The sequence below is a fragment of the Lissotriton vulgaris genome, chromosome 5 (assembly GCF_964263255.1).
Source record: "Lissotriton vulgaris chromosome 5, aLisVul1.2, whole genome shotgun sequence".
Lineage (NCBI taxonomy): Eukaryota > Metazoa > Chordata > Amphibia > Caudata > Salamandridae > Lissotriton > Lissotriton vulgaris.
This window is the reverse complement of record NC_141693.1, coordinates 1207889598-1207903450: the sequence shown is the minus strand read 5'-3', so window position 1 is coordinate 1207903450 and position 13853 is coordinate 1207889598. Positions and strand designations below refer to the sequence as shown.

Sequence of the window (13853 nt, the reverse complement as noted above, 5' to 3'; positions counted from 1 at the left end):
TTGAAACGTTTTCACTCCAGATTTCCACACAAACCAGGACCGATGAATCGGTCCTTGAGAGGGGGTACTGTCAGGATTCATCGTGTAGCCACTGTAGCTTCCTCAAGACAGTTATCCAAATCCTTGTCATGGCCCCATTTTGCAAGATCTAATGTGTGGTTCCCTTGCTCCTCTGGCAGACTGAGAAATTCCAGAGGTAATCAGGGTCCTTGAGCTAGAGAACTGATAAGATTGTATATAGTTCCCCTCCCTAAGATGGCCGCTCAATGTTCCATTTAGAGAATCCAATAGCTGCGCCCTCTAGTGGGCTTCTGGAAGGCGCGCGCTCCTAACTGCGCACTTCAACAAAGATTCCGTTCGAGAAGCTTGTTTTTGCCGCTGCTCCGCGTCAACTATTCATGACGGGAGAACAACAGCAGTTATAGTAGTCATTCAGAGTATCATAGAAAAAGGGTATTCAGAGACGTTTATTGAGAAAACCCTGTCGTGCGCTCTCACACCTCAGAGAGGCACCTCAGTCCAGACGAAGTTCCCGGTCGCTGTCCAAACAGCGACAACTGTCAACCAGCGAATCTCGACAACTGTTAACCAGCGAACCAAGCTGCTCTTCTTGAGAGAACATGTGTCGTGGAAGATTAGTCCTGACTCGACGAAGCGGAGTATCCAAGTGAGGAGATTCCTGAACTCTACAAGTAAGGTGTTACATCTTCTCGTCAGGTCAGCGAGTACCAGAACTGAATTGTCAACCTTGGCATTATTTCCCCCCGGACATTCCCCCTTGCGTTCTTCCTTTCCTTTCCTCCCCCTTGTACCTCCCTGATTCCTTTTTGCGTGCTACGGAAATTCTGTTGAACTCTTTCTGGTATAATCGTCAAGAAGTTCAGCTCTTCATAGAACCCCCAAGACCAAGACTGACCAAGAGCTCCACAGGTACTAGTTCAGTCAGAGAGAGGGTGAGAGAGTGTGGAGAAGTATTCTAGGAATAGACCTTAATGTCCGTATATGTCTTTACTGCAGGAAGCTCAGTCAGATAACAATCCACAAAAATAGAAGAGAGGCAAATACCTGGGCAGAAACTGGTAGGACAAGTTTCATTTACCATTTAAGAACAGTCTGCTGAGTGAAGGAAGGTTTGTGGTATATTCTCTGCTTCTTTCCCTTCTGTGTATTAGGCACCTTCAGAATTGACAGCGAGATATAGAGCAGTCACTAGAAGTCAGGGGTGCCAGTCGAAGTACAGGTATTCTCTTCTCTGTCCACTTCCCCTTTCCCTGCTGCTGGTGGTCTTGCTCTTGAAGCGAGGGTACCGGTGGAAGGGTGATCGGGACATTCATCAGTACTGCCCCTGCGAAGCGTTGGAGCACCAGGACATCGTGACAACAAACAGCGTTGTGCAAACTGTGATTTCAATGCTTTTGTTTTGAACTGCACTTATGTTTTTTACACTCTTATGTCAATCCCCACATTTCAATGGGCCATTTTGCCACTTTTCTACTGGCAGTGTGGTATGGTAAGAATATGAGGAAAATATACGATGTTCCAACACATTTATTTCTCATATTTTCAGCATGTGTGCTGCACCTCAAGTCAGTACAAAGGATGTAGAGAGTAGGTTTCGGGAACAGTTTTCACACCTCTTACAGGGCTAATCACTCAGAGGGCTTCAGCTGCAGGCTAATTCCATTTATACACGAGTGGCTTTAGGCAGAGAAAAGGTAACTTTCTACAATGTATCTTTTCCTTGATATTGATAAAAATTCCGACTTTACCAGTGAAGTAGGTTTTTAATAAACATTACAAAGAGTCAAAGTGTAGACTTTCTCGCGGTTTTCTACCTATAGAAACCATTATTAAACATAATATTACATCCCACTGTTTTGCTATGGAGAAGCCAGCCATGCTACAGTGAAAATAACCTTAGGGGGCTTTTTTACTGTAAGGTCACATGTAACATTACATTTCTACTTGTCCTACTTTTAAATGCTGTGCTTTGCTTTTAAATTATGATATCCTATAAGGCCTACTTAGAGGTGACTTATCAATATTTGAAAGGAAGGTTTAGACCTCTCAAAAGCTGTTATTTTGACTGGTCGAAGTACAGTTTTTAAACTGCCAGAATCAGGCTAAAATGGTAACCTGAAGCTATGTTTACCAGGTCACTGTAGTGGATGGCATAATAGGTGATGCAGTCCACTAGTGATATTTAACTTACAGGCCTTGGGTAGATGTTATAACATATACTAAGTCTTTATAGGTAAGTTAAATATGGAAATTCGGAGTATAACAAATTTTGATATGTTTTAGGTGTCAGGGCACATGCACTAGGATCTGTTTAGCAGGGCTCCTGTGCTAAGAATAACAATAGCTCCAGCCCACAAAAAACAAATTACAAGCATACAGAAATGTTCTGTCCAATGTCTCAAAAATCCATTGTTTAATAACTCTTGTTCTTGGAACCTGGATGCTATGGTTGAGCATATTGAAATTTGAGGTGTGGGGAAGGAGGCTGTTTATTGGAACCTTTGCTCTAAGATGATGTGCAACACAATGGCACTGATAAACCATGTGTGGCTTTATTTGTAGAATCTGTGCAGACCATCTGGTTGCGAGTTCTGGGCTCCTGGAAGATGGGTTGATATTATTTCAAATCTCCTTGACAGTAGCCATTGCCAAGATGCCTGTGCCTCCATGGCACTTGTCCAGGGTCTGTGCCATCCCTCTTCTTTAGGTAATACAGTGTGGTGTGTCTGGACCAGCACTGTAACTGTGATCACACATGACAGTTAAGTCTTGAGAGTCAAATGAGCTTCTATGAGCTTCAGGAAAATTATGTGATGCAGCTTCTCCTTCAACAACAACAGACCATGCATAGTCACTATATATACATGGGAACTTAATCCCATTGATGAATCATCTTTAACAGTCTTCTGTGATGGAAAGTCCCAATGACATGAAAGTCCTCTCAGCAGAGTGTACCTTTGGCACCAATAGATCTTTTGCTTCCCTGCCAATAAAGGAGATGGTTATAATGGCAGCAGCCCTCCCACCACATCAATTGGTCTTCCAAGCATAGTTGTAGGAGCTTCCTATGGACTCTGGCAGTCAGACAATCGAAATGCATGATACACAAGATCCAGCCACGGATGATATTTGGCATGCTAACGATAAATAGCTGGCGTATTAATGACACTTTGTCCTTTTGGTTTGTAACTACTGTTGCAGCCATGTCTGACAAGAAGACATGAACTGTTCAAATTATGCATTTCACAAAGTTGACTCGAATGCCCAGCCAATGCAAAATTGTTAAGGTCATGTGGAAACCCTTGTATTGAAATACAAAGATGCTGTGCTTCCACATACGAGCAGATATTTTTGCCATCCATCGTTTTAGGAGGTCACGTCATTAATTATTGTCGATCAAGATATTCATGTGAGCGGATAAGTCTAGATTCAATATTTTGAGAGCAAAGTTGAACTGAATTACTGTGAAGGGATGGTTTTTAACTGGTCATAAGCAGTGCACTGTGGCTGGGATGATTTTCTGCATAACTAATGGTAGGGGAATGCCAAAAGGAACAAGGAAATCAATCATTCACTCAACTGTAATATGGGATTTGATGGTAGTAGCAAAAACGAGGTCTAGTATTATGCCTTTACCATATGTAGGCAGTAGTGAGTGTTGGGGGAGATTGTGGAGGGGGACTGAGTTCTCAAGAGCAGGGAAAGGTTTGAACCTATAGTTACCCCTGTCAATACTGAAATCGCTAGGAAGATGATTTTGGTGAATAACTCAAAGCTGGATGTCGCACACTTGATTAAGTGATTTCCATTTAGCTTTGAGCTTGAGTCGTGATTGATTGTGTGATGAAAAAGGGGGGACCCAGCGAGAGCCAGGCGCGAGCTGGTCTTTCCCTGGGTGCGTTCGCGCGAGCAATCTGGGAAGAGCAGGTGGGGTTGATTAGGGGAGTTTATAAGGGGCGGTTAGGCAGGCGGTTGGGAAGTGCGTAGCGGGAGGCAAGGGAAGGGAGGTTCTTTTTGCTAGCCTTGCTCTTTGTTTACCTACTCGGTGGGCCATGGAAGAGGCGTCGGAGGTGCGGAGGGCTGTCCAGTTGCTTTGCACTGCCGGGCGCGAGGACCTTCTGCGGCCCGGCGTGCCGGCGGAGGCGTGGGTGGGGTTGGCCCGCCCCCCTCGCAAGGCTGCCGAGTGCGTGTCGCGGGCGGTGACTGCCTGTTTGTCACCCGACCCGGAAGAAGACGAGGACGGAGAGGCTGCCATGCCGGCGGTTTTGCCGCTGCCGGCCCAGATTCCCGCAGCCTCGGAGCCCCCGCCGGTTGACCCGGGCGCCCACCAGCAGGTATGTTTATTACCATTGGGGAGTGCTGGCTTGCGTGGGGCGCCCGGGGGGAGGCGGGGCGCTCTGAGGGCCGGCAAGCCCAGCGCTTGGGTGGGCCCCCTCCTGGCAAGGCCAAGAAGCCTTCTGTGTGTCCTGGGGCTAAGCGGGGGAGGAGCCTCGATCCTCAGTGCCTCCCCCGGGCCCATTTTACTGCCCCTGTGCCCGGGGGTCACCCCCCTCCTGTGCCTGTGTTGCCTGATGGGGCTTCGCCCTATTTGTGGGTCAATGGGCAGTGCTACCTGCTGTCTACTGCCACCCCTGTGCTGTGATGTGGATCAGGGCTGCCCAGATTTTGGGGCCCCCCCTGCTGCGTTGCCTGGTTTTTCCCTCTCGGGGGCCCTCTCGGCCACTGGCTTTGTCCGCTTAGGTGATGTGTCCTCCTCTTCACCCCCCCTGGCCCCCAGGTCCACGGCTCCTGGGTATGTTGGCCTTCCTTCTGCTTCACAGCAGTCCCAGGCTTCTGGTGGGTTGGGTTTGGACCTCAGGGGGGCGCCCTCTGCTCCCAGCCAGGTGCTGTTCCCGGTTCCTCAGGAGATGCCCGGTGTTTCCCAGGGTGGTTTGGCGGACGGGTCAGGTGGTGGCTCTGGGTTTGCGCCTGTTGCTGGGTCTTCGGTGGGTGTTTCCCTTGGCTCTGTGGGGGGGGGGGGGGGGGCATTCTTGCTGATTCTTCACAGCCTGGCTTGAGCAGCCGCAGTTTTCATGTTGTTCCTCCAGCTGGGCGGCTGTTGACTGGTTCTACGGGATTGGGAACTGTCCCTACGGCTGTTTCCGGTGGTGGGATCACGGGAGAGTTATCTGGAGCGGATCTCTCTTCTGCAGCTTTGCGCGCGCGGCGCTTTAATGACATTGACTGGCAGTTTTATGAAGGGGGAATTGGCGATGGGGCTCTGCCAAGTGGCAGTGCACAAGTTTCATTTTCTGGAGATGCTTTACATTTGGATATACAAGATGACGATTTGGAAGAGGGGGAATTGAGGGATACGGATGTTGGGCTTTTGGCAGCACGGGCCCAGAGGGGTGGGCTGGGGCAACCCCCTGTTTCTCGTATCTTGCAGGAGTCATGTGCGGACCACGCAGCGGTACGTGAGGCAGCGAGGAGTAGACCACCTCAAGGGGATCATGTTGATTTTCAGCAGAAGTCGGCACAGTTGCCAAGAGGTAAGGATGGATGGTGGGCTGTGTGGAAACCAGGGGAGAGTCTCCCGGCAAAGCGTACCAGATCAATCGGTACGGGTGATGGGGTTATTGGTGAGCGAGTCGCTCTGGCACCGAGGCTTGAGCGGCCGGTGAGTTTGAATGTTTCTAATGTGCAAACTACAGGGGAAGTTTCTACAATTTGGGCTGGGGTGGCTGCTACAAAACCTGTTACGGAGGATAGTATCCTGCCTAAAAGATTGCCTTATTCTGGGGTGGGGATGCCTTTGGGGTCTCATTTGTCTGAGAAAACCAAAACTCGCATCTGGAGTGGTGAATTTGTGGATGTGTTTCGGCTTCTCCATATAGATGTCCAAGCTAAGGAAGGGTCGAAGGAGGAGGAATTGGAGTTGGCTCGGAGGCCTCGAGTCCCGAAGTCTATTGGGAACTGGACTTCGGCCTTTTTAATTTATGCCAGCGTTTATTGCCAGCGTCATCCGAGTAAGGCGGTAGACATGTTTAAATATGCTGATGTCATACGTAAAGCTCATAGTTATTTTGGAGGTTTTGCCTGGTTGTCGTACGACGAGGAGTTCCGGGCCCGTATGAGTGTTTATCCAGAGCTTTCCTGGGGTGAGGTTGATGCGGAATTGTGGCTCCAGTGGATGGCGTCTGCTCACCCGCCTGCTACGACCCACACGGCTAGCCGACAGCCGGTGCATTATCGGCCCTTTCCATTTCGCCCCGCTCTTTCTGGGGCGGGGGTTTGGGGCAGAGGGCAGTCCTCCTCCTCTGGCGCGTGCTGGCATTTTAACAGGGGTTCGTGTAACCGGCCAGCATGCAGATATAAGCATGAGTGTGCGCAGTGCGGGGGGCGACATGCTCTCACCCAGTGTTTTCCCGGACAGCGTTTTGGAGACCAAGGGAGGGGTTCCGGGGGCAGGGGACAACCTTCGCACTTTGTACCTAAGGGCTCCTACTCCTATTAAACTGGACGTCCTTGATTTGTGGTTGGTGGACTATCCTGATTTTGAGGCTGCTAAGACTTTGTCCTGGGGTTTCAGAGTTGGTTTCAGGATTGGGTATCAGGGCCCCCGGTTGGGTAGGTGGTCTGACAATCTAAAGTCTGCGAAGGAGTGCCCCCAGGTTGTGCAGAAGAAGTTGGATGCTGAGCTTGCAGCGGGCAGGATTGCTGGTCCTTTTCTTAGCTGTCCTCTCCCTGATTTGATAGTCTCTCCGCTGGGTGTGGTACCAAAAAAGGCGGCTGGGGAGTTTCGCCTCATTCATCATCTGTCTTGGCCTGAGGGTGCCTCCATCAACGATTTCATTGACCCGGCTGATTCTACAGTGACATATGCTTCCGTGGACGACGCCTTGCGGCTCGTTCGCGCAGCAGGTATTGGTGCCTTGCTGGCGAAGAGTGACATTCAGTAGGCTTTCCGGCTTCTGCCCATTCATCCTTGGGATTTTGGTCTCTTGGGTATCCATTTTGGTGGCTGTTTCTATGTAGATAAGGTGTTGCCAATGCGCTGCTCGGTGTCATGTTCCCTCTTCGAAACCTTCAGTACATTTCTGCAGTGGCGCTTCACTTTCGTCAGCGGCCACGCCCTGGTCTGTCATTAACTTGATGACTTTCTTTTCATTGGTGAGGGTCAGTCTGGGCAGTGTCAGTTAGTTTTGGAAATCTTTCAGGCTATGTCCAAGGAGCTGTGGGCGTTCCTTTGGCGCCGGATAAGACCGAGGGTCCGTGTACATCTCTGACTTTTCTAGGGATTGAAATCGATACCCTGGCTATGATGGCACGCTTGCCTGCTGATAAAGTGCGGGAGATGTCTGATTTCATCAGGTTGGTGTTGGGTGAACGCAAATTAAACTGCGGAAGGTTCAGAAGCTTTTGGGGTATCTGAATTTTGCGTGTCGGGTTGTTCGGGCGGGTAGGACGTTTTGTAGACGTCCCCATCATCGGGTGCGCATTACAACAGCTGTCCGTGCCGATTTGAGTATCTGGTTGCGTTTCCGGCAAGATTTCAACGGCGTGTCCTTGTTTTTTGCGAATGAGGACATTGTTTGGCAGGTGCAGCTTTTCACGGATGCATCAGGAGCTAATGGCTTCGGCATCTTTTGGGAAGGACGTTGGTGCGCGGCTGGCTGGCCAGTGCATTGGCGGGAACAGGGTCGCAGCATTGCGTTTTTGGAGCTCTTCCCGTTGTTGGTCGCTCTGTACATCTGGGGGGAGGAGTTTCAGAATCATTCTGTATTGTTCCACGTGGACAATATGGCAGTAGTTGACCTCGTTAATAAACAGAGGGCCCGTGATTTGCGTGTATTGAAGCTCTTGCGCGCTTTCATGTTGCGGTGTCTACAACTGAATATTGTCTTTAAAGCTAGGCATGTTCCAGGAGCCACTAATTGCATCGCTGATTCTTTATCTCGATTTCAGTGGTCAGAATTCCGCAAATTGGCTCCCGGGGCGGACCTAGAACCGACGGCGATCCCACAGTAAGTATGGGCATTGGGGGATTGAGGGTCCACCAGTTGGTCGAGAATTCAGTGGCTGCCTCCACCCGTCAGAGTTATTTGAAGGCCTGGCATGAGTTTTTGCAGTTTGGTGAGGAGATGGCGGGTCCGGCACGGGCTGTGTTATCTGATGAACAATTCTTATTGCAGTTTGTTTTGCATTTGGCGGACAAAGGGCTCTCTCACACGACCATTTCGGGCAAGTTGGCTGGGGTGTCTTTTTACGGTCAGCTTTGGTGGGGGAGGGATCCTGTTGGGGGGGTGTTGCTTCGGAAAGTTTTAAAAGGTTTGGGTAGGCTTCAGGCTGGTGCTCAGAAGCTACGGCAGTCGGTGACCTTTGATTTGCTGCAGCTGCTTTTATCGCAATTGGAGGTGTGCTGTTATGATGCATTTGAGTGCCAGAAATTTCGTTTGCGTTTTGTGTGGTTATTCTTTGGGGCGTTTCAGGCCTCTGAACTGCTGGGTTTGAGGGATAGAGTGGGTATGACCAGCAGTGAGGTAGTGGTGGAGCATGACAGGGTGCGTATGTGGTTGCGTATGTCCAAGACTGATCAGATGGGGAGGGGTAAGTGGGTGTTTTTGGGGAGGAGCAGTGTGTCTTCTTGCTGCCCTGTTGGGGAAGGGGAGGTTTTTGTGTCATCCCCTCACTTTGCTCCGGGGGCAATTTTTTGTCATGCTGATGGCAGCCCCATTATTGTTTCTCAGTTGTTGGCTGTCCTTCGCAAGGTTTTCCTTCTCAATTCGGTACCCATTCCTTCAGGATTGGGGCAGCGACAGAGGCCGCCAGGTTGGGGTGGGATTGGTCCCAAATTCATTTTATTGGGCGTTGGCGCTCGAGATGTTGTGAGAAATATGTGAGAAAGAAGATTGCCTTTGCTTTGCCAAACATTTCTTTTTCTCCTAGGTCCTTGGCCCTCGGTCGCTGGAGCAAAAAGGAGGGTGTGGATTCTTGGTCACTCTTTTGTTAAAAGGGCTGCTGTAGCCGCTGCACGTCAGCTTTGTGGTAGATCTCTTGGTTTAAGCAGTCTGACACATGAAGTCTCCTGGCATGGCACAGGGGGCATGCGTTGGGGCGGACTCTTTCCCGCTTTGGCTTCTCTGGTTTCAGGGGGTTGGGGGGGCCCACCAGATCTACTGGTGTTGCACCTTGGGGAAAACGACTTAGTTTCTCTATCAGGTTTGACTTTGCTAAAGTTAATGAAACAGGATCTCGAAGTCATCAAGACCACATGGGTGAGCACCATGGTGATATGGACTGAGTTTGTGCCTCGACTGACATGGAATGGGGCGAGGAGTTATTCAGCCATGGAGAAAGCCAGACGCAAAGTGAATCGAACCATGAGACTTTTTTGTAACCATTTATGTATATACAGTTTGGCTCATCATCATTTGCAAGTTTCAGAGACGCATTTATTCTGTGAGGACGGTGTCCACCTGTCCAAATTGGGCATTTCATTTGACCTTTTAGAGCTCCGGGACTTGATAGCTAAAGTTCTTCAGGTGCAGTTGTGGTGTGCTCCTTCCCTTCCTCCTTGTCTTTGAGTGGGGCAGGAAAACGCTAAAGGTTTTCCTGGGTGGCGGTTTTTGCTAGTGGGGTGGGCAGCCTGGAGCGGGTTGGCCATCCTGAAGGGTAGCTCATTGGGTAAACCAGGGGGTATTCGTCAAGAGTTAGTTTTGGGTTCAGTTAGGTAGGGATATTTAGGCATATTGTGTAGATTTGAATTTTATGAAATAAATAAATAATTAATGTGTTCAAGAAATGTATTATGCACCTGTCTTAAAATAAAGTGGCCTTTCTTGCTCCTAGAAGAAGTGTGGACAGTGATTTCTTGCGCGATAATGTTTGAGGGCATGAAGTGTAGGAAACTTTGATGCATTAAAAAGAGTTGTAGTTCTTGAATGGTATAGCTTTGGAACCCCACTACATGTGTGTTGCCTGTGGTTGATTGCAGTTATGGGCCTAGTACCACAGTGGAAGGACGACATCTCTATCTGAAGGAAAGGCTGCCTAATTAAATCTTAGGTAAATGACATTCTTGACCGTTTTTGGATTTATAATAAATCCCCAATAGTAGCTCTGCCATACACCCAAGTTATAAGGAGGCCTGTAAGGGCCAAAGTAGAGAGAATGTCAGGAAGGTGCACAGAGGCTTAGCCTCTTCATTGTTGAGGTCTCGTCGTGAAACTGGTGCATGAGTATAATTTGTAACTCTTTAATCTGAAGCTCTTCAACAGGCATCAAGACGGTGAGGGATCTTTTTGGGAGCCTCACATACTTTACACTCTTTGCACCGCTAGCTGCTCTACACTTCTAGCTCTCATCTACTTTTGAGACCAGCATCACTTATGTTTTCTACAATTGATGTACCATACTATACATTCGAATAAATACATTTATAGCAGGCTTGGCAGTCTTTCCACTGCATTACTGGGCTGTACTGGCTTCTTACCAACCAGACCATTACAATGTATTGTATATACAGCTAACTGGCCATGCATAGAACTGCAGTGCCCACAATGAGTGATCCGATTTCAGTTCTAATCTAAGGCTGAAGATTAGACTCTAAATAAACCGAGCAAACAAATTTATATCACAGCAGAGACGAGCAACACCTTGATCGTGTACCTTTTTCAAGCCATATGAATTACAATGAATAGAATTAATCAAAAGAACATGAATAAGGAACAGTTTCGAAATGTATATATTCTACGCCATGAAAAAAATGCACATAATGTAACCTCACCCAGGGAACGCAAGGCTTGGTTGATTTCTTTCATCACATTGTTGTAAAGTTCCTTCTGCCAGTGGTGTAAAAGCGTCCACTCCTCTTCAGAGAAACGTGCAGCAACATCCCAAAATGTAAGTGGTACCTAAAACAGAAAAATATATAATTTTAGATACAGGAACCTCAGTCAAATGTACGTAGACTAAATATTCATACAAAGTAGGATGTTGTTTTAATTCAGCTTTAGAATCACCTAGGTCCCACTACCTTTTTCTGAAATGAATGTTCAAAAGCAGGGTTGGAAAAACGTTACACATCTGTCGTGACTCTAACACACATCTAACTTATCCTTATATCCCAGAAGTGAAAGGGTCATTCATTGATTATTATTTCAAAGTATTTGTCGCTGACTCTATCTTACTGGAGTTTGAGTCGACTATAATATATGCTGGAATTACATTACATTACATCTGTCCAACAACAGTATATTCTGCAGTTTAGATATATTTTTTTTTAATTCCTCATTCAAATCTTCAGTGTTTTACTGTTGAAATGTAAAGCCACCTCTTGAAAGAATAAACTACAAATGACAGTCAACCGAACACCCATAATTCAAAGGGGGTGACATTAAAACACGGCCATCACTCGCCTCGGCTGCATACTTCTGCGACATTTCTTCCCTAGTCTTCATTGCTATTCGGCAAATGTCAGTTGAGTGTTTGGAGAAGAGAGCAGTGGAAACACAGCAAAACCGAGGCCCCAAAACTTCCGTTTGCGTGAACAGTCCTCTGCAATACTAGGATAAGCACACGGTTGCACTTCCACGACAATGGGACTTGTGAAAGGTGTGCTCAGTGTGCAACTTCGTCCGGGATTTGACTCGGAAAACACAAGGGATGCAATAAAATAAGAGACACTATTTTTTAAAGCATGCTCACTGTGAAGATATGGAGTCTGCGCATGTGCACTGCTGAAATACACCTCTATGTACATGCTCAGTGTGGTCCCTGTGTAGTAGGAATTTGCTTGAGGCGAAGTTTGATTGTCGCCGTCTGCAAATTGAGAATCAGCTTCAAGAACTAGTACGATGGTAAAGTGTATTGTCCTTGTCCTCCTCGTGCAACCCTTAATGTCATTCTACAAAGTTTTAGCTCTCTAAGCAAGCATAAATGAGGCGCCTCAGGTTTTCCAGGTCTGTGCGAGAAGAGCTCATCCACTCCAGGAAGGTAATTGGAATTCTAGAACATGTGTTTTCTTTTTAATAAAGCGGTTAAACAAGACTACAAAACTCAGAAGTCACCAAAAAGCTGGACTGGATGAACTATACGCACAGAGACGGGTAACTTCAGAGCTCTGTTGTTTTCAGAAAGACATCTTTCAAATGCTCAAGCTATTAATTAATTAAATAATTTCCTAAACTGCTAACCTACCAGCGCCAAGACACTGACCCACAGGTATTTGTGCGCTTTTTGAAATTTACGAACATACATAACATAAGCTTGCTGCTAGAACTCAGGGAAAGCGTGTCATGAATGTATTGATACTAATGGTAGTAGCACATCATCTTTTCACATTTTGAAGCATTTCATTCAAATCTCTCCTCATAATGTGTTTTCCAGAGAAAAATGCGTGCCATTTGTTTACATTTTGAGATTGGGTAAAGGCCCGGACATGGTATTTAAATAGAATTATTTACCGCTCAAAGTATGTACTTATAAGGGGGAAAGATAACAACTTTAGATGATTTTTCTAATGTCTGAACCGGTTGGTTAAAAAACCATCATGCCAGGAAAAAGTGGTCAGATGAAAACCCTACCTACCAGTCCACTGTGGTTTGGGTACAATCTACGCCCGAAGCTCAGGATCTAAATGTCACTATTATGGTTCTCACCTTTCCTAGAGATAAGTTCCAGCCATTTGTCCTCGTTTTAAGATCCTGCAACGACCCGGACATGATACTTAAAACAGAGTTGATGTAAAACCTGTTTTCATTTTTAGCGTGCTCTGTCTGACCTTCTTTACTTTAATAATCAGTCAGGGATCATTAAGTCAGCTATGAAACACATATTAAAGTGCTTTCTTCTTATATTTCATGTATGTACTGATGATGGTAAAAGAAAAACTGCTTTAGGTAAGTAGGTTTTGTACTGACTGGGACAATGAAATACTGGTCATGCCAGTAAAATACAGCCAGGTGGCAACACTAAGCACTGGGTAGGATCAGCTTTCAAGTTTCTTAGATCTGCACAGGGAGTAGCTCATCCTGTCCCGTGTTTAACATTGCGTTCTGGAACTTAAAGTCCTGTTTACCCCACTATAGGAACAAGACTAAAAATTTTAGAATTGCTCGCTCTTTGGCCCTTATCTTCCCCTTTCAGGTCCTTTAGAGAATCCTGGGTTTTGTCTTTCTGGTCCTGGTACTCTTGGTCCTCCTTGTTCTATTGGTCATAGTTTCTGTTCTTGGTTCTCCCACCCCACCCCCTGCTCCAGAAATATCATGTCAGACGAGTACCACCTCCAGACCTGTCACTCGATTCTTTTTTTGTAGTGGCTTATGGATTTTTATGCAGGGGCAGTAGTAGAGGTAAAGGTGCAGTGATGTTGCAGGTTACTGTTTGTATCCCCGGCCTCACTGTAAAAAACGGTTCAGCCTAAGGTCATGCAACCAGAAGTTTTAAATAAACGGGTGGGAACATTTATCGGCAGTTCCACACAAGTGAATGATAAAAGTGTGTGCATGGTCCTTCTTCCGGCAGCCCTCTGCCCCTGCGCACACCGTTCCAGCGTGGCCTACCCTGGGACATAACCCCTGGCGACGAGGAACGGTACTCCCTTGTGTCCTCCTCACCTGCCTGCATATGCGGCTCATTGGCTCTGCGCATACCCTGGCACTCCGCCCTTCTAGCACCCGCGGTGTGCATTGATGCCGACCACACAGTCATTCCTACAGTACTGTTGACCGCCAGCTCCATTGAGCAGCTTTTGCCTCTACAGTGCACCCACCCCAGAAGGGGTAGGAGGCCACTCTTCTACACTGAAAAGAGGAAAGAACGGCTCTAAATCAGAGACCTGCAGCAGAGAA

General features: G+C 47.3%; 1 protein-coding gene across 1 annotated transcript in view; it reads right to left on the bottom strand.

The window, feature by feature from the left end:
* Positions 1-11689, bottom strand: part of LOC147712285 (uncharacterized) — an 89265-nt gene extending 77576 nt beyond the window's left edge. The window contains exons 1-2 of the mRNA XM_086923019.1: positions 11421-11689; positions 10790-10916 (exon numbers count right to left, since the gene is read on the bottom strand). Of these exons, the coding sequence (XP_086779145.1) occupies positions 10790-10916; positions 11421-11462 (169 nt within the window). The 5' untranslated portion in view covers positions 11463-11689. The remainder of the gene's footprint in view (positions 1-10789; positions 10917-11420) is intronic.
* Between the last annotated feature and the right edge of the window lie 2164 nt (positions 11690-13853).